This window comes from Microcaecilia unicolor, chromosome 10 (genome assembly GCF_901765095.1).
Source record: "Microcaecilia unicolor chromosome 10, aMicUni1.1, whole genome shotgun sequence".
NCBI classification, from domain to species: Eukaryota; Metazoa; Chordata; class Amphibia; order Gymnophiona; family Siphonopidae; genus Microcaecilia; species Microcaecilia unicolor.
The window spans coordinates 146,887,591-146,908,277 of NC_044040.1; the positions used below are offsets into that span (position 1 = coordinate 146,887,591).

At 43.7% G+C, this 20,687-nt stretch overlaps 1 protein-coding gene across 3 annotated transcripts in view; it reads left to right on the plus strand.

The window, feature by feature from the left end:
* The window catches only part of MYO7B (myosin VIIB), a 390,666-nt gene that overhangs the window by 207,086 nt on the left and 162,893 nt on the right, over window positions 1–20,687 (plus strand). For all 3 annotated transcript variants that reach the window (XM_030215810.1, XM_030215809.1, XM_030215811.1), the window contains 2 exons: window positions 37–156; window positions 720–893. In XM_030215810.1, coding sequence (XP_030071670.1) covers window positions 37–156; window positions 720–893 — 294 coding nt within the window. The remainder of the gene's footprint in view (window positions 1–36; window positions 157–719; window positions 894–20,687) is intronic.

The window sequence follows — 20,687 nt, forward strand, 5'->3', positions numbered from 1 at the left end:
TATTGACCCAACATTTTTTCTGCTTCATGCACCCAGTACCTCATTAATTTTATCCATGAGGGACCACCAGGATATGCACCGTACTGTACAGGACGACTGAGACGTACCTTTGCAAACGGATCTCGCAGTGAGCCCCCGAGTTGGCTGGAGCTTCAGGTATTCTAACCTTTGTTCCTGTACTTTGTTGTCTTTTCCTACTAACGGGGCTGCTGAGAGACTAAACAGAGCCTGGGGCAAACAATTTAGTTTAGGAGAGTAAGCCACATCCATATATTTGCTTTGCCCTCAATATGCCACCCATAGAAAAATGGGTTCAAACTGGTGGTCACTTTTGTGCCCACCTACCTCGTAAATAGTTTTCAAAAGTAGACCAGCCTCGGTGTTTCCTTATGAAAATTAAAATGTCTGCAGGTACTAAAGTAACTGCATAATTATTTGAAAACAATTTGAAGTACTGAAATTTTGCCCCATTGGGACATCTCTGCACTGGAAATTGAGCCACAAACCAGCTATTCATTTTAGATAAACAACAAAATGGGTATTCCATCAGCAAGCAGAAGATAATTTGGGATCCACCCCCCCCCCCCCAAGACACACACGCACGCACACACACACACCACCATTAGTAGTGCCAGTCCATATAGCCTCTGTCTACATTTTTGTACTTATGTCTCTCAGTTCCTTGTCATTCTAATTCACTGAATTCATTATCACTATAGACTACTAAGATGAATAAGCCTATCATGTGCACCGTCATACTGATGAATGGTCAAGCTCTCAGTATCCCAACTGATCCTGCATCCACAGCACAAGAGCTTTGTCAATTTATCAAGGATAAACTCAAGATGAAGGACATGTTTGGCTTCTCCATCTACATTGCTGTGAATGATAAGGTATCGTTTGAAATTATTTCAAAGATTGTATAGGCCATGAAATCATAGTCATTAAGCATTATTGGAGCAATATTTAAATTCCACGATTGCCATTTCTTTTAGATACTGGCCGTGGCATTTAAACAACTACTCAGATTTCAGCACTGAGTATCTGGATATACCACTGCTGGAAATATTATTCAGATAACAGCAATGTCAGCACTAGTCTCTGAGATAGCTATTTGCATAACTTAGAGCAGTTTATTTGCCATTATCTGGATATTTTCCAGCTCTGTCCTCAACTGTCCTGGTACTATCCAGATATTCTCAAATTCTGTATAGGTCGCCAAAATTTGGGTATGCATCCCAGATTCACACGTAAATTAATTATGCAATTAACTAACAATTATGGGTGTTAAGCACTTAATTTGCAGTAATTAGGAGTTAGGCATGCATGTGCCCTATTCTATAAAATGCACGCCTAAATTTCATAGATTGCAAATTAAAATGGGGGTGTAGGTATGGTGGGGCATGGGCAGGTCGGAGCATTCCCAGAAATTAGGCACAATGTTATAGAATACCTGGATTTGTATACCTACTGGATTTGTATACCTGCCATTAGTTGGGTGCGAGCATTTACACAGCTTTTGGCAAACATAAGTGCTTCTGCACAATGTTAGATATGAGAAATGCGCCAAGCTAGCATTCTGTAATTGTTAGCTCTTAATTGACTAAGCAGAATTTTGTAAATTAGTGCAAATCGTACATAATGCACATTTTACAGGTAGGTATAGATGTAGGCAGAGTCTCGGGGAGCATGGGTGGACTCACACTTACACACTTAAGGCTAGATTCTATATATGGTGCCTGAAAAATCCATGTGGAAAAAATATATGCCTGGGCATATTCTCTAAAGTATGCCTAAATTTTATAGAATAGATTTAAATTTCCGTGCGGTATATAGAATATGCCAAGCGCAGCTCCACATGACCAAATTTGGTCACAGCCATTTTACACCATGTTTTACTTGGCGTAAATCCTAATGCATAAATTAGGTGCAGAGCGGATGTATTCTATAACAATGCGAATAGATTTTAGAAACACCCATGCTCCGCCCATGGCCATGCCCCCTTTTCAACTATGTGACTTAGAATTTACACACACCATATTACAGAATACACTTAGCGAGTTATGCACGTAATTCTTAATGCTAGTTAGTGCTGATAATAGCATGCAGGAAAGACACATGTAAGGGCGAGCTAAGGCCACTTTTTACCACTGTTTGGTAAAAAGGGCCCCATAGTATGTTTTGATAGCTCTAAAAAAAAAAAATTCTGATATTTAACTACACATTTACTTAGTAATATTTAGAAGAAAAGAGCACCCATCTGCACATCTGGCCAGATTATCAAAAACTGCCACCTCTACATTTGGAGTATTTTATACTTTTATATTTTTTTTATTATATCATTATCATGGCTTTATGGAAGCTTACTTTTACTAAGCTGTAATAAAAAGTTGCCTTAGTATGCCCTTAAACGAGTCTTTACTGCATGCCAAGGTCATTTTTAATGTAGCCATAAAATGGCCAATTTCTATTTTTTTTTTATTAATGGCCATACACTAATGTTGCCATTAGCACATGGCCATTTTGAAAAAATTACCACATGAGCACTTACCATTTTGTAGGCAGTAAGGGCTCACACAGTATTCCTGACTAGTTAGCACACACTAATGTAGATGCGCTGTTTAGCGCAGGAATGCCCACTCTGGCCCCTGACATGACCCCTAAAAAAAAAAATATTTACCCTGAATCTAATGCATGCACATTTCATAGTACAATGTTTTAAGCTGTGTTAGTCAAATCAGTTTCAGCTCTTTCATTGATTGGATATTTAAGTGAATTTCAGATTGGGACCTAAGGTCTTTAGTCAGATGATATAAAGTCATAAATTTACTACTACTACTTATCATTTCTATAGCGCTACTAGACGTACGCAGCGCTGTACACTTGAACATGAAGAGACAGTCCCTGCTCGACAAAGCTTACAATCTAATTAGGACAGACAAATAGGACAAACAAGAGATAAGGGAATATTAAAGTGAGGATGATAAAATAAGGGTTCTTAACAAGTGAACAAGAGTTAGGAGTTAAAAGCAGCATCAAAAAGGTGGGCTTTTAGCTTAGATTTGAAGACGGCCAGAGATGGAGCTTGACATACTGGTTCAGGAAGTCTATTCCAGGCATAAGGTGCAGCAAGATAAAAGGAATGGAGTCTGGAGTTAGCAGTGGAGGAGAAGGGTGCAGATAAGAGAGATCTACCCAGTGAACGGAATTTCCGGGGAGGAATGTAGGGAGAGATGAGAGTGGAGAGGTACTGAGGAGCTGCAGAGTGAATGCACTTATAGGTCAATAAGAGGAGTTTGGACCTATTACATATGAAATCAAATGTCAAAAGTAAGGAATCCAATACTCAGCCAGCGGCGGGCAACACGTTTGCTGTCCACCTCTGGCATTAAACTCGGTTATTCAGTGCCAGGCTATTTCCGGCAACTGACAATAAATATCCGGGTTTATTTTGGCCTCTGAAAAGTTAACCGACTATGTCTATATTCAGCACTAACCGGTTAATTTTTTAGTATCAAAGTTAGGGCTGCAATTTAAGCGACCTATTTTGACCGCTCATAGCTGATTGGTGCTGCATATCTGCACCTAACTGGCTATGTCATGCGATATAGCCAGTTAACCACTAACCAGGATATTCAGCAGGAGATAATCGGTTATCTCCTTCTGAATATCTGCAGTTAGGTTTTTAAACACTATTTAACCGGAGCTGTTCCTGGCCGGTTAAATAGTTTTGAATATCAGGGTGGGGGAGGGGGGGTATTTTTTAAAATTAATCTTTATTGAATCAGCCAAAGAACAACAATAGTCATAGGACTGGTATCAAGTAATTTTTTGTTTTGATATTATGTCCTCCCAACCCACCCCTCATCCACCCTTCCCCCCCCCCCCCCCCCCATCCTTATTTCCAGCTATCCAATCCAGTCTCCCAGATCTGGTGGTTTCTTATTCAAACCTGAGAAACTAACAATAGAATAAGCAATATAACAATAGCTTAACAATTCAAAAGCCAGCTGCGAATCCTATGTGAGATGGCTAGCCAAAATGACTCCCAAATATGTTGAAATTTAGCCCAACGTCCCGGATGCTTCCAGCCTGCTTTATGACATTCCAGGATCATGAGGGCATATGCCATATTATTTATTTATTTATTTATTTATTGCCTTCAGAAAATGGAAGAAGGAACCGTCTGAAAATAACAAGAAGCAGCATAAGGAGTGTCAAAGCAAATGCAAGGCGCAGATAAAGAAGGCCAAGAGGGATTACGAAAAAAAAGATAGCATTAGAGGCAAAAAAGCATAGTAAAAAAATTTTCAGTATATTAAAAGCAGGAAGCCGGCAAAAGAATCGGTTGGGCCGCTGGATGACCGAGGGGTAAAAGGGGCGATCAAGGAAGACAAAGACGTAGCAGAGAGATTGAATGAATTCTTTGCTTCGGTCTTCACCGAGGAAGATTTGGGTGGGATACCGGTGTCGGAAATGATATTTCAGGCGGACGAGTCGGAGAAACTTACTGACTTCACGGTAAACCTGGAGGACGTAATGGGGCAGTTCAGCAAACTGAAGAGTAGCAAATCTCCTAGACCGGATGGGATTCATCCTAGAGTACTGATAGAACTGAAAAATTAGCTTGCGGAGCTACTGCTAGTGATATGCAATTTATCCTTAAAATCGAGCGTGGTACCGGAAGATTGGAGGGTGGCCAATGTAACGCCCATTTTTAAAAAAGGTTCCAGGGGAGATCCGGGAAATTATAAACCGGTGAGTCTGATGTTGGTGCCGGGGGAAATGGTAGAGGCTATTATTAAAAACAAAATTACAGAGCACATCCAAGGACATGGATTACTGAGACCGAGTCAGCACGGCTTTTGTGTGGGGAAATCTTGCCTGACCAATTTACTTCAATTCTTTGAAGGAGTAAACAAACATGTGGACAAAGGGGAGCTGGTTGATATTGTGTATCTGGATTTTCAAAAGGCGTTTGACAAGGTACCTCATGAAAGGCTACAGAGGAAATTGGAGGGTCATGGGATAGGAGGAAAAGTCCTATTGTGGATTAAAAACTGGTTGAAGGATAGGAAACAGATAGTGGGGTTAAATGGGCAGTATTCACAATGGAGAAGGGTAGTTAGTGGGGTTCCTCAGGGGTCTGTGCTAGGACCGCTGCTTTTTAATATATTTATAAATGATTTAGAGATGGGAGTAACTAGCGAGGTAATTAAATTTGCTGATGACACAAAGTTATTCAAAGTCGTTAACTCGCGACAGGATTGTGAAAAATTACAGAAGGACCTTACGAGACTGGGAGACTGGGCGGCTAAATGGCAGATGATGTTTAATGTGAGCAAGTGCAAGGTGATGCATGTGGGAAAAAAGAACCCGAATTATAGCTACGTCATGCAAGGCTCCACGTTTGGAGTTACGGACCAAGAAAGGGATCTGGGTGTCATCGTCGATAATACACTGAAACCTTCTGTTCAGTGTGCTGCTGCGGCTCGGAAAGCGAATAGAATGTTGGGTATTATTAGGAAAGGTATGGTAAATAGGTGTGAGGATGTTATAATGCCGTTATATCGCTCCATGGTGCGACCGCACCTTGAGTATTGTGTTCAATTTTGGTCGCCGCATCTCAAGAAAGATGTAGTGGAATTGGAAAAGGTGCAGCGAAGGGCGACTAAAATGATAGCGGGGATGGGACGACTTCCCTATGAAGAAAGACTAAGGAGGCTAGGGCTTTTCAGCTTGGAGAAGAGACGGCTGAGGGGAGACATGATAGAGGTATATAAAATAATGAGTGGAGTGGAACAGGTGGATGTGAAGCGTCTGTTCACGCTTTCCAAAAATACTAGGACTAGGGGGCATGCGATGAAACTACAGTGTAGTAAATTTAAAACAAATTGGAGAAAATGTTTCTTCACCCAACGCGTAATTAAACTCTGGAATTCGTTGCCGGAGAACGTGGTGAAGGTGGTTAGCTTGGCAGAGTTTAAAAAGGGGTTAGACGGTTTCCTAAAGGACAAGTCCATAAACCGCTACTAAATGGACTTGGGAAAAATCCACAATTCTGGGAATAACATGTATAGAATGTTTGTACGTTTGGGAAGCTCGCCAGGTGCCCTTGGCCTGGATTGGCCGCTGTCGTGGACAGGATGCTGGGCTCGATGGACCCTTGGTCTTTTCCCAGTGTGGCATTACTTATGTACTATGTACTTGTACTTATATCCCACATTTTCCCACCTCTTTGTAGGCTCAATGTGGCTTACAATGTATCATTATTGGTAGATAGTAGATTGGGAGATAACAGTGAGTGTTACATAAAGAGTAGCGTAATCAAAATTTAAACAAGTAGATATATGTAGAAAACAGTGCTGATAATAGGTAAAGGTGGAGATGACATCAAGCATAGCATAGTTGAAATTTAAACAAGCAGATATAAGCAAAACAATGCTGATAATAGGTGTAGGTGGCGATATATTACTTTTATAGTTGCTGATCTTATTGGTATGCCTTATTAAAGAGGTGGGTCTTCAGGGATTTGCGAAAGTTAGTTAGTTCATAAGTAGTTTTTAAGTTGCGCGGCAATGCGTTCCATAGCTGTGTACTCAGGTAAGAAAAGTTTGATGCATGCGTTAGTTTGTATTTTAGGCCTTTGCAACTGGGGAAATGAAGATTAAGGAATGTGCGGGATGACCTTTTAGCGTTCCTGGGTGGCAGGTCTACCAGATCTGACATGTAGGCTGGGGCATTTCCATGAATGATTTTATGAACTAGAGAACATACCTTGAACGCGATTCATTCTTTAGGTGGAAGCCAATGTAATTTTTCCCTTAGTGGTTTAGCACTTTCATATTTTGTTTTTCCGAATATGAGTCTAGCTGCGGTGTTTTGGGCGGTTTGAAGTTTCTCGATGATTTGCTCTTTGCAGCCAGTGTATAGTGCATAGCAGTAATCTAGGTGACTAAGCACTATTGACTGTACCAGGTTACGAAAGATGGTCCTTGGGAAGAAAGGTCTTATTCTTTTTAGTTTCCACATTGACTGAAACATCTTCTTAGTTGTATTTTTCGCATGACTTTCAAGTGTAAGATGTCGATCGATGGTAACTCCAAGAATTTTCAGGGTGTCCGAGACAGGAAGGGATAGTTTTGGTGAGTTTATGGTGGTGAATTTGCTCGTGTTATGTTGTGAGCCATTATGTCATATTAGGAGTTTCAGCTTGTAACCACTGGAATAAAATTACATGTTTAGCCAGTAGAAACAAATAAAAGAGAAGTGTATGTTTAGCCTTATTTAGACTAACAGAACTATTAGAATAATCATTGAATAAGAATATCTGAGGTGCTAAAGTTAAACAAAAACAAAATATTCGTTGAACACGATGTTGAACTGACTGCCAAAATTGTTGTATCAAAGGGCATGTCCAAAACATATGTCCCAATGTAACTTCTGATTGTGAACATTTAAGGCATTTCCTGGTTTGGGCCAAGCCCACTTTAAACACCCTCTTAGGAGAAAATAAAGTTTGAAATAAGGACTTGTATTGCAGAGGTTTACTTGAACAATGGCTTACAAATCAAATGCCTAGGTGAAAAGTTCCTTCTGCCTTCTCAGTAGTATCATCTGTGAGTGCCTCCCTAGGTAATGTGGCAACATAGTGATGCACTTGCAGGTAAGAAAAACATCGAGTCTGAGACAATTGGTATTGAGCATACATATTATTAAATTACTATTGTCCCACTTTCCTCAATATAATACTTCAGTAATCCCATGTTCCTCCCATTCTAAAAAGGACTGATCAGTCATTCTAGCCTGTGAGCTCTGTCGAACACAACCTCCCTGTTCAGCAGATCACGTGATCTCATATCATATTGGGGGGGGGGGAAGAAGTTTTTTAAAATTATCCTCAAATTGAAAGGTAACCAATGTAAGGAAATCAAAAAAGGGGTAGCTTTTGCCAATTTTATTTTACCCCTACAAATAACCTTTGCAACCATTTCTGCAGCAATTGAAGACTTCCCTAAAGTGTCTTAGGTAATCCCAAATATAAAAGATTACAATAATCTAAATGTGAAAGGACCACTGCCTGCACTACCTGCCTCTGATCTCTTTTTAATAATCTGAACTTTAAGAAGACATTCCTAAAAAGATAGGACATGATATTCCAAATACAGTATTGAAGTCAGTATGATTCCCAAACTTTTAATCTGTAGCTGAAACTGAATGTATTCCCCCCCCCCCATCCCCCAGTATTCACTTTCTCAGATGGCAAAGATTCCAAAAGTTTTCCTACCCACAGAACCAATAGTCTTTTCCATGTTTAGCTTCAAGTAGTTGTCCATCTACCTACTAATATCAGCTAGACAGAAGGGTAGCAGTGGCCCTCAAAGAATCTAGTATGGGCAGACCTAATTGAAAATTGTCTGTTTAAGAAAAGTGGACCACATTATATACTTGAATCAAAATACTAAGATCATGTATATACAGGGGCCAGGTTAACCATTAAGCAAACTAGGGGAGGAGCCAGCTGTCTTGGTGCATGTGGGTACCAATGACATAAGAAAATGTGAGAGTGAGGTTCTGGAAGTCAAATTTAAGCTGAAATCCAGATCTTCCAGGGTAGCATTTTCAGAAGTGTTCCCCATTCCATGAGCAGGACCCAAGAGACAGCCAAATGCGTGGATGAGACAATGGTGTAGGTACGAGGGTTTGAGATTTGTTAAGATCTGGGCAACATTCTGGGGAAAGGGGAACCTATTCCAGAAAGATGGGCTCCACCTTAACCAGGGTAAGACCTGCTCAAAAGTGCCCGGTTTGGAACAAAGTATCTTGGAAAGATATCACCAAAACAGGGAAGTTAAGGCATCCCAATCAGTGGCGTACCAAGGGGGGGGCAGTGGGGGCGGTCCGCCCCGGGTGCACGCCGCTGGGGGGTGCCGCGGCGCGCGTCTGTCGGCTGCGAGTTCGAATCGCTACGCTAAATTCTCTCGTTCGCTGCAGCTCCCTCCCTCTGCCCCGGAACAGGTTGGGATGGCAGGGCTCAGGGAGAGAGGGGAATTGCTGGATACATAGGTGAATGGAGGGGGGCAGGGGAGAGAGGAACAGATGGGAGGGCAGGGCCCAGGGAGAGGAGAAATTGCTGGAAATGGAGGGGAAGGGAGAGGGGAGAATTACTGGATGTGGATGGAGGAGGGAAGGGTAGAGAGGGCCAAGGATGGACTTGGATGGGATGGCAGGACCCAGGGAGAGGAGAAATTGCTGGAAATGGAGGGGAGGGGAGAGAGGAGAATTGCTGGATGTGGATGGAGGAGGGAAGGGCAGAGAGGGCCAAGGATGGACTTGGATGGGATGGAAGGGCCCAGGGAGAGGAGAAATTGCTGGAAATGGAGGAGAGGGGAGAATTGCTGGATGTGGATGGAGGAGGGAAGGGCAGAGAGGGCCAAGGATGGACTTGGATGGGATGGAAGGACCCAGGGAGAGGAGAAATTGCTGGAAATGGAGGGGAGGGGAGAGAGGAGAATTGCTGGATGTGGATGGAGGAGGGAAGGGCAGAGAGGGCCAAGGATGGACTTGGATGGGATGGCAGGGCCCAGGGAGAGGAGAAATTGCTGGAAATGGAGTGGAGGGGAGAGAGGAGAAATGCTGGATGTGGATGGAGGGGAAATTGTTGAATTTAAGGACTGGATCGGAACACTTTGAAGGCAGATGCTGAAACTGGAGAAAGGATAGGGACAGAGGGCTACAGATGGTAGACAGAACACATAAGGACACAGGAGGATGGTGGACATGGTGAGAGAAAAAATATCAAACGGAAAGAAGACACTGCATAAAACAGAAGACACTGGGACCAAAGCGAATAGAAAAACTAAATGATCAGACAACAAAGGTAGAAAAAAAGTATTTTATTCAGAATTTATTAATTGGAATATGTCAGCTTTTAGAAATGTGCATCTGTGATATTTTGCATGTAAGTTTCAATTTTTCTAGTATTGCTGCATGCTGAGTCTGACTTCTTGAGGTAACTTTCCATTTAGTATTTTGCCTTCATATTTGTTGTGTCATGTGTTTTTCATGTGTGATCAAGGTACAGTATCCTTCTAGCGTGTAGTATTTGCAGCCCTTTTTTTTTTCACAAGGTAGTGTATTGGTGTTTTAGAGCCTGGTGTAATTACAGTTCTGCCTTTCCATGCATAAGGTTGTAGCTCGTCCTGTCCTTGGAATTAGTGCTGTTATGGTTTGGTAAGGTTCTGACTGTGTTTTTGCACAAGTTTGTGTATAGTATTTTGCAGTGGAGAGATTGTGTGTCCGCACCTCTGACCCCCCAGGGTTATGAGAATTGGAACTACTAATTGTGGACTTGAACTGAATAATTTCTTGGGAGGGGGGGTTTCATGATAGCATTGTGCTTATTATTTCAATCAGTTTTTCTGTACAAGTTTAGCTTCATTTGTCTTTATTTGAAATTTCATAAATAGAAAATTTTCTAAAAATTGAATAATCTTATCAATGGGTGGGGCGGGGGCGGGGCTAGGATGGGGCCCCACCAAATTGGTCTGCATAGGGCCCCGCACTTGCTAAGACCGGCCCTGACTACCATCTGCCTATCCAGAATGAACAAATAGATGTAGAAATATTATCAGAAATTAGGGAAGCTAACCAACTAGGTAACACAATAATAATAGGCTATTTCAATAGCCACAATATTGACTAGTTAAATAATACATAAGGGCATTCTAAGAAGGTAAATTTCCTAGATGAAATTATGGACTAATTGATGGAGCAGTTAGTTCAGGAACCAACAAGAGGGGTTAGTTCATTTAGAAGAGTATAGAGCCTCAGTTTTTTATGTTGCCGGTCTTAAATTATGGAACAGTCTACCTCTTAGTGGAAGTCATAAGGAATGTAGCTCAGTTCAAAAACCTATTTCAAATTGCCTCTAATGTTGTGATTTGATAAGGGATGAAATACTTAAAGTGGTTTTGAGATGGTTTTATGTTGTTTTATGATGTTTTAATTATTGATATTTTGTGATTTTCTTTTTGTTTTGTAAGCATTATATGATTATCCCCCGTTTACAAAACCATGCATCAATGTCGACAGAGCCCATTCAAAGTGAATGGGCTGTGTCTGCAATACCGCAATGCTAGCTGCTAGTGTGGCTTTGTAAACAGGGGGGGGTATGTTTGTTATTTTGTAAACTGCTGAGAATTGTACATTATGTGGTCTATTCATTTTAGAAATAAATAAAATAGTCCTTAGTGGAATGCATGATCTGGTGCAAGAGGTAACAGTGCTGAGGCTACTTGACCACAGTGATAATAACATGATCAGATTTGATTTAATTACTGGAGTAAGTGCACATAGAGGCAATCCAATACATTAGGAGACTGTAATAAAATTAGAGGCCAATCGAAAACAAGCTTTGGTTTTAGCCAGAACAGAATCTGCAGCCAAAATGGAAACAAAAACTGAAACTGGCCAGGCCCCACCCCTGAACATTACCCACTCTCCTTCCCCCCGCCACCAGCACCACGGCCACTCCACTGCACATGGCCTCCCTCCCCTCCCCACAGCCACCCCACTGCACATGGCCTCCCTCCCCCTACACACACACACTGCCACCACCACCACCACCACCACACACAGGAGTTCATTTCCGAAAGGTAAAAAGGTTTAAAAGGAGTCAAAGTAGCATTTGGAAAATCTTCTCAAAACATCCAAATTGGTATTTTCGAAACCTGTTTTGCAAACGTCTATCTATGCAATTCGTTTATAGTCTATCCAAATCACAAGGTGACTTGTTGGGGGTGTTTTGAAGGCGGGATTAGGGCATGCCTGACACTTGGACATTTTACAGCTATAATGGAACAAAACAAAAACGTCCAGGATGAAAAATCTAAATGCTTGGGTCTAGACCACTTTTTAGAATGGTGCCCTAAATGACCAGATGACCACTGAAGGGAATTAGGGATGATCTCCCCTTACTCCCCGTGGTCACTGACTCCGTTCCACCCCCCCCCCCCCCCCACACCTGTTACAAATGGTAGTTTAAAGAAAAATCTGACTTGGATGTCATATTGAAAATGCCTCTCACAGCCTCCATTCTACCCCGCCCCCCCCCCCCGAACCCATCCATCAGCCTCCACCCCCCCACCCCCAGGTCTCCTTAAACCCTGGTGGTCTAGTGGCCTAACCGGGGCAGGAGTGATTTACTGTCGTTCCTGCCCCTGCCATCTCTGCCACCAAAATGGCTGCCAAGACCTGCTGAAGGTGATGGTAGCCATTTTGAGATTGGAGCCGGCATAGGCAGGAGCAATTTTTAATTAAAATTCAGTTGGCCTGTAGACAAAATAAGGGAAATGGTCTAAAAACCCTTAGAGGAGCAACTGCAAAGGTCAAAAATGTATATCTGGCATGGATGTTGTTCAAAAATAAAATCCTGGAAGCTACTACTACTACTATTTAGCATTTCTATAGCGCTACAAGGCATACGCAGCGCTGTACAAACAAAGAAGAAAGACAGTCCCTGCTCAAAGAGCTTACAATCTAATAGACAAAAAATAAATAAAGTAAGCAAAACAAATCAATTAATGTGAACGGGAAGGAAGAGAGGAGGGTAGGTGGAGGCAAGTGGTTACAAGTGGTTACGAGTCAAAAGCACTGGGTCAAAAGAGGTGGGTTTTCAGTCTAGATTTAAAGGTGGCCAAGGATGGGGCAAGACGTAGGGGCTCAGGAAGTTTATTCCAGGCGTAGGGTGCAGCGAGACAGAAGGCGCGAAGTCTGGAGTTGGCAGTAGTGGAGAAGGGAACAGATAAGAAGGATTTATCCATGGAGCGGAGTGCACGGGAAGGGGTGTAGGGAAGGACGAGTGTGGAGAGATACTGGGGAGCAGCAGAGTGAATACATTTATAGGTTAGTAGAAGAAGTTTGAACAGGATGCGAAAACGGATAGGGAGCCAGTGAAGGGTCTTGAGGAGAGGGGTAGTATGAGTAAAGCGACCCTGGCGGAAGATGAGACGGGCAGCAGAGTTTTGAACCGACTGGAGAGGGGAGAGGTGACTAAGTGGGAGGCCAGCAAGAAGCAGATTGCAGTAGTCTAAACGAGATGTGACAAGGGTGTGGATGAGGGTTTTGGTAGAGTGCTCGGAAAGAAAGGGGCGGATTTTACGGATGTTGTAAAGAAAGAAACGACAGGTCTTGGCGGTCTGCTGGATATGAGCAGAGAAGGAGAGAGAAGAGTCAAAGATGACCCCAAGGTTTCGAGCTGAGGAGACAGGGAGAATGAGAGAGCCATCAACAGAAATAGAAAACGGGGGGAGCGGGGAGGTGGGTTTGGGGGGGAAAATGAGAAGCTCGGTTTTGGTCATATTTAATTTCAGGTGGCATTGAGACATCCAGGCAGCAATGTCAGACAAGCACGCTGAAACTTTGGTTTGGATGCAAGGTGAGATATCAGGGGTAGAAAGGTAGATTTGGGAGTCATCAGCATAGAGATGGTAGGAAAAGCCATGGGATGAGATTAATGAACCAAGGGAAGAAGTGTAGATAGAAAAGAGGAGGGGACCAAGAACAGAACCCTGAGGTACGCCGACAGGCAGAGGGATAGAAGTAGAAGAGGATCCACCAGAGTGAACACTAAAGGTGCGGAGGGAGAGGTAGGAAGAGAACCAGGAAAGGACAGAGCCCTGGAATCCAAGTGAGGACAGGGTATCGAGAAGTATATTGTGATCGACAGTGTCAAAAGCAGCGGAAAGATTAAGAAGAATGAGGATGGAATATTGACCTCTGGATTTAGCCAGTAATAGGTCATTGGAGACTTTAGTAAGCGCAGTTTCGGTTGAGTGGAGAGGGCGAAAACCAGATTGTAATGGGTCAAGAATAGCATGTGAGGAGAGAAAATCAAGGCAGCGGCGGTGAACAGCACGCTCAAGTAATTTGGAGAGAAAAGGAAGGAGGGAGATGGGTCGGTAATTAGAGGGACAAGTAGGGTCAAGTGAAGGCTTCTTAAGGAGAGGTGTGACCACAGCATGTTTAAAGGCAGCAGGGACAGTCGCAGTGGAAAGTGAGAGGTTGAGATTGTGACAGATAAAAGGAATAAGAGTAGGAGAGATGGCATTAAGAAGGTGGGTGGGAATGGGATCAGAGGAACAGGTGGTACATTTTGAGGAAGAAAGGAGAAGTGTAGTTTCCTCAATAGTAACTTCAGGAAAGGAGGAAAGGGGATGAGGGGAAGGAGAGAGAGGGGAACGGACTAGTGGAGGGAGAGCTGGTGAGGTAGAGAAAGCAAGGTTTATCTTTTGAACCTTGTTGTGAAAGAATTCAGCAAGGGTCTGAGGAGATAATGAAGGGGGAGTTGGGGGAGGGGGCACCTTGAGGAGAGAGTTCAATGTGGTGAAGAGAAGTCGAGGATTAGAGCCAAGAGAGTTGGTCAGTTGGATATAATAATCCTGTTTGGCACGTAAAAGAGCAGATTGGAAGGAGGTCAGCATGAACTTAAAGTGTAAGAAATCAGCAAGGGCCCGAGATTTCCGCCAGAGGCGTTCGGCGGAGCGGGTACAGGAACGTAGGTAGCGGATATTAGAATTCAGCAAAGGTTGGGGTTTTGTACGCCTTACAGGGCGGGTCATCAAAGGTGCAAGAGTGTCTAAGGCAGAGGATAGAGTATTGTTGTAAGAAGAAACAGCCTCGTTGACAGACGTGGATGGTGCCACAGTAGAGAGGAGGTTTGAAACATGGGAGGATAGAGATGAAGGGTCAATATCGTGAAGATTCCTAGATAAATTAGATAGGATAGGACGGGACTGGGAGGGAGGAGATTTAAGTGTGAAAGTTATAAGATGGTGATCAGAGGAGGGATGATCAGAGGCAAGGAAACTAGAAGGTGAACAGTTGGAGGAGAAGATGAGATCAAGACAGTGACCATTTTGATGAGTGGGGGAGGTGGAGCATAGTTGGAGATTAAAGGACGACGTTAAAGCGAGTAACTTGGAAATATAAGAGTTGGAAGGATCATTAGCAGGAATATTAAAGTCACCAAGGATGAGCTCAGACATATTCCATGTATTAAAAAAAAAAAGGTGGGAGGCCAAACCACAGCCAGCATGGTTAAAAACTGAGGTGAAGGAGGCTATTAGAGCAAAAAGAAAATCCTTCAGAAAATGGAAGAAGGATCTGACTGAAGATAATAAGGAATAGCATAAGGAATGGCAAGTCAAATACAAAGCACTGATAAGGCAGGCACAGAGAGCCTTTGAAAAGAAGCTTACCTTTGAGGTAAAAACATAATAAAAAACTTTGAGGTACACAGAAGCAAGAAGCTGGTAAAAGATTCAATTGGGTCACTAGCCAGCTCATTTTCCAAAGTGATCGCCGGCCATTTTCCGACATAAATCAGGAGATGGCCGGCGATCTCGGAAAAGCGGCCAAATCGGTATAATCGAAAGCCGCTTTTTTGCCAACATCGCCGCTTTCCCGTCGCATCACCAGCCAAAGTTCAAAGGGGCATATCGGCGGCGAAGCAAAGGCGGGACATGGGTGGGCATGGGCGTGGCTACCAGATGGCCGGCTTTCGGAGATAATGGAAAAAAAACGTTGATAAGCAGTATATCGCCGGGTTTACTTGGTCCTTTTATGTTCACGACCAAGCCTCAAAAAGGTGCCCCAAATGACCACTGGAGGGAATGGGGGATGACTTCCCCATACTCCCCAGTGGTCACCAACCCCCTCCCATACTAAAAAAATTAAACTAAAAACATTTTTTGCCAGCCTCTATGCCAGCCTCAAATGCCATACCCACCTACATGACAGCAGAATGTGTTGTATCCTCCAACAGTCCTTCCCTGGTTGCAATGTGGCTCTCGGGTGAGTGTGACACCTTTTCTGTTAGGTGCCCTGCAGAGTCACATCAGCAATGCATTGTGGTGGGTGTAGGGTACTGGGCTCTACTCCCATGGTGCTTTTCCCCCCTGCTAACTGGGTTCAGAGTGTGCCCTGTTTTGTTTCCGGTAGTCCATGAGGTAGTGGCCATTTTTGTAAGCCAGTTTTAGATCCCTTTCACGTGTCACCCACGTTAGAGAACGTTATTACCTTGAATGTGGCTGAAAGAGGGCATTGTACACCATTCTGCAGCTCTGACCTACTGCTAATCTCAGTACCAGGGAGACTCTTTGCCAGTGGGGCACAACCTCTGATCTGCAGTTAACTGTGAGTAAACGTGCTTATTCAAATAAAGGACTTTTTCAAAGTGATTAGTCTTCAGGTGTCAACTGGTGTGCCAAGGTTATACAGCAGCAACAAGTCCTAGAGGCCTGTGTGTATGCAGGTCCCCGGAGCACTTTTAGTGGGTACCGCAGTGAACTTAAGGCAGGCGGACCCAGGTCCATCCCCCCCTACCTGTAACACTTGTGCTGGTAATGGAAGCCCTCCAAAACCCACTGTACCCACATGTAGTTGCCCCCTACACCCCTAAGAGCTTTGGTAGTGTTGTACATTTGTGGGTAGTGGGTTTTGGGGGGGGGGCTCAGCACCCAAAGTAAGGGAGCTATGCACCTGAGAGCAATTTGTGAAGTCCACTGCAGTGCCCCCTAGGGTGCCTGGTTGGTGTCCTGGCATGTGAGGGGGACCAGTGCGCTACAAATGCTGGCTCCTCCCACGACCAAATGCCTTGGATTTCGTCGGGTTGGAGATGGCCGGGCATTTTTTTCCATTATCGCTGAAAAACAAACCCGGCCATCTCAGACCCAGCGAACTCCAAAGCATTTGGCCAGGCTAAACCGTATTATAAAAAAAAAATATGGCCAGCCATCTTTTTCGATAATACGGTTCTGGCCAGCTGTAGCGCCTTCGCCAACATAGATCGCCTGCGATCTATTTGGCCGGCGACGTTCGATTATGCCCCTCTAGATGATCAAGAGGGGCATAATCGAAAGTGGGTGCCCATCTCCGTGGGTGGTCATGCGAAGGGGCGGGACAAACTGTATTTTTGAAAAAAGATGGGCGCCCATCTTTTTTTCGATAATACGGGTTGTGCGGGGCAAATGCCTAGGATTTGGGCGTTTTTGAGCTGGGCGCTATCGGTTTTCAGCGATAATGGAAACCGAAGGCGCCCAGCTCAAAAACGAACAAATCCAAGGCATTGGGTCATGGGAGGGGCCAGGATTCGTAGTGCACTGGTCCCCCTCACATGCGAGGACACCAACTGGGCACCCTAGGAGGCACTTTTACAAATTAAAAATAAAATTAAAATAGCTCCCAGGTGCATACCACCCTTCCCTTGTGTGCTGAGCCCCCAAATCCCCCCCAATACCCACTGCCCACAAGTCTACACCATTACCATAGCCCTAAGGGGTGCAGGGGGGCACCTACATGTGGGTACAGTGGGTTTTGGGGGGTTTTGGAGGGCTCAACATTAACCAGCACAAGTGGAACAGGTGGGGGGGGGGGATGGGCCTGGGTCCGCTTGCCTGACGTCCACTGCACCCACTAACAACTTCTCCAAGAGACCTGCATACTGCTGTCAGGGAGCTGGGTATGACATTTGAGGGTCGCATACAGGCTGTCAAAAAAAGTTTTCAAAGTTCTTTTTTTGTGGTGAGAGGGGGTTAGTGACCACTGGGGGAGTCAGGGGAGGTCATCCCCGATTCCCTCTGGTGGTCATCTGGCCAGTTGGGGCACTTTTTTGGGACTTGGGTCGTGAAAAAAAAGGGTCCAGCAAAAGCGACCCAAATTCTCACTTCTGCCGCCCTTTTTTTTCTATTATCGGCGGAAGGCACCCATCTCTCCTCGGCCGATAAACACGCCCCAGTCCCACCTTCACCATGCCTCCAACATGCCCGCGTCAACTTTGTTCATTCCCGTGACGGAGTGCAGTTGAAGATGCCCAAAATCGGCTTTCAATTATACCAATTTGGGCGCCTTTGCGAGATGGGTGTCCATCTCCCGATTTGGGTCGAAATATGGGCGCCCATCACTTTCGAAAATAAGGCTGCAAGGGTTAAAAGGGAAACTCAAGGAGGACAAGGCTATAGGGAAGAGACTAAATTAATTCTTTGCTTTGGTCTTCACTGAGGAAGATGTGGGTGAGATATCACCATCAAATACTGTTCTGGCATGGGTAAGTTGAACAAACATTGTTTGAAATATCTGTATGCAAATGCCAGAAGCCTAAGAAATAAGATGGGATAGTTAGAATATACTGCACTAAGGGGCTCATTGTCGAAAGCGAAAAATGTTTAAAAAGTGTCATAAAGCAGCATTTGGACGTTTTGTTTGCCAAAACATTCAAATTGCTATTTTTGAATCTATTTTGCAGACATGTATTTATTCATTTCTTCTGCAGCGCATCCAAATCCAAATCATTTCCCTTATTTCTGCCATAAAGGAACAAAAGAAAAACATCTAAGACTTAAAACTAAGATGTTTTGAGTTAGACCTGTTTTAATAATAACTAATCCACAAAATAAGTGTCCTAAATGACCAGATGACCACTGGAGGAATAAAGGACTGACCTCCCCCCTTGCTCCCCCAGTGGTCACTGACCCCCCTCCCACACCCCAAAGATGTGAAAGAAGCAGTACATTCCAGCCTCTATGACAGCGTCAGATGTTATGGCCAGTCATATCAAAGCAGCAAGCAGGTCCCTGGAGCAGCCTAGTGGTCAGTGCAGTGCACTGTAGAGAAGGGGACCTGCTTGCTGCTTTGATATGAGCAAAACATCCAAAGTTGGACTTAGATGTCATATTGAAAATGCCCCTCCACATGAAAAGATAGATATAAATAGGCATCTCTGACACCTGGTGGAAAGAAGATAGCTAATGAGACACTATCATACCAAGGAACAAATTATATCGCAGTGATAGGGTGGAGGGAGAGCCTTGAATCGAATAGACTAAAAATTCTGTGGTCACAAAACACATCTTGGAATCCCTATGGATAGAAATTCCATGTATAAAGTGGGAAAGAGATAAGAATGTACTACCGTCCACCTGGTCACGATGAACAGACAGATGCAGAAATGTTCTCAGAAATTAGGGAGGCTAAAAAACTGGGTAATACAATAATAATGGGTAATTTCAATTACCCCAATATTGACTGGGTAAATGTAACATCAGGCATGCTGGGGAAGTAAAGTTCCTTAATGAAATCAAGGACTGCTTTATAGAGAAGCTGCTGCAGGAAATGAGGGGGAGGGAGGAGCAATGCTAGACCTGATCCTTAGCGGAGCATATGATCTAGTGCAGGAGGTAGTGGTGCTGCGGCCACTTGATAACAGTGATCATAATATGATCAGATTTTATATAATATCTGGAGTAAATACACACAGGAAATCCAATATGTTAGCCTCAATGCTATGATAAAATGAGAATGGCCAAAAAAAAAAAAAGAACGTAGCGGAGCAGCTGCAAACATCAAAAATTACATCAGGTATGGATGTTATTCAAAAATACCATTCTGGAAGGCCAGACCAGATATATATATATTTAAAAAGGAGGAAGGAATGCCAAATGACAGCCGGCATGGTTAAAGAGTGAGGTGAAGGAAGCTATTAGAGCTAAAAGAAAATCCTTCAGAAAATGGAAGACGGATCCGACCGAAAATAAAGGAAACAACATAAGGAATGGCAAGTCAAATGTAAAGCACTGATAAGAAATGCAAAGAGACTTTGTAAAGAAGATTGCATTGGAAGCAAAAACACATAGAACATTTTTTAAGGTATATTAGAAGGAAGAAGCCGGTAAAAGAATCAGTTGGACCACTAGATGATCGAGAAAGACAAGGCCATGGGAGAGATGCCAGTGCCAGATATGGTATTCAGTGTTGATGAGTCAGAGAAACTGAAACAAATCTCTGTAAACCTGGAAGATATAATGGGGGCAGTTTGACAAACTGAAGAGTAGCAAATTACCTGGACCAGATGGTATACATCCCAGAGTACTGATAGAAGTGAAAAATGAACTTGCAATAACATGTAATTAATCTTTAAAAACAAGCATGGTACCGGAAGATTGGAGGTTGGCCAATGTAATGCCAGTTTTTAAAAAGGGTTTCAGAGGAACATTATAGACCGGTGAGCCCGACGTCGGTGCCAGGCAAAATGGTAGAGACTGTTATAAAGAACAAAATTACAGAACATATACATAGGCATAGATTAATGAGACAAAAAGGGGCATAATCGAAAGGGGCACCCAAGTTTTTCTGAAGACGTCCTTGCAGCATGTCCCGACGAAGGGGCGGGGAAACCTGTATTATGGAGTGTTCATCAGGGACGCCCTTCTTTTTTCCATTATCGGTCGAGGGCGCCCATGTGTTAGGCACGCCCAAGTCCCGCCGTCGCTACGCCTCTGACACGCCCCTGTGAACTTTGTCATCCCCGCGATGGAAAGCATTTGAGGACACCCAAAATCGGCTTTCGATTATGCCGATTTGGGCGACCCTGTGAGAAGGACGCCCATCTTGCGATTTGTGTCAAAACATGGGCGCCCTTCTCTTTCGAAAATAAGCCTGAAAGCCAACATGAATTTAGTAAAGGGAAATATTGCCTCACCAATCTGCTACATTTTTGAAGGGGTGAACAAACATGTGGATAAAGGTGAGCCAGTCGATATTGTGTATCTGGATTTTTAAAAGGCATTTGACAAGGTACTTCATGAATGACTCCTGAGGAAATCAAAGTCGTGGGATAGGAGGTAATGTCC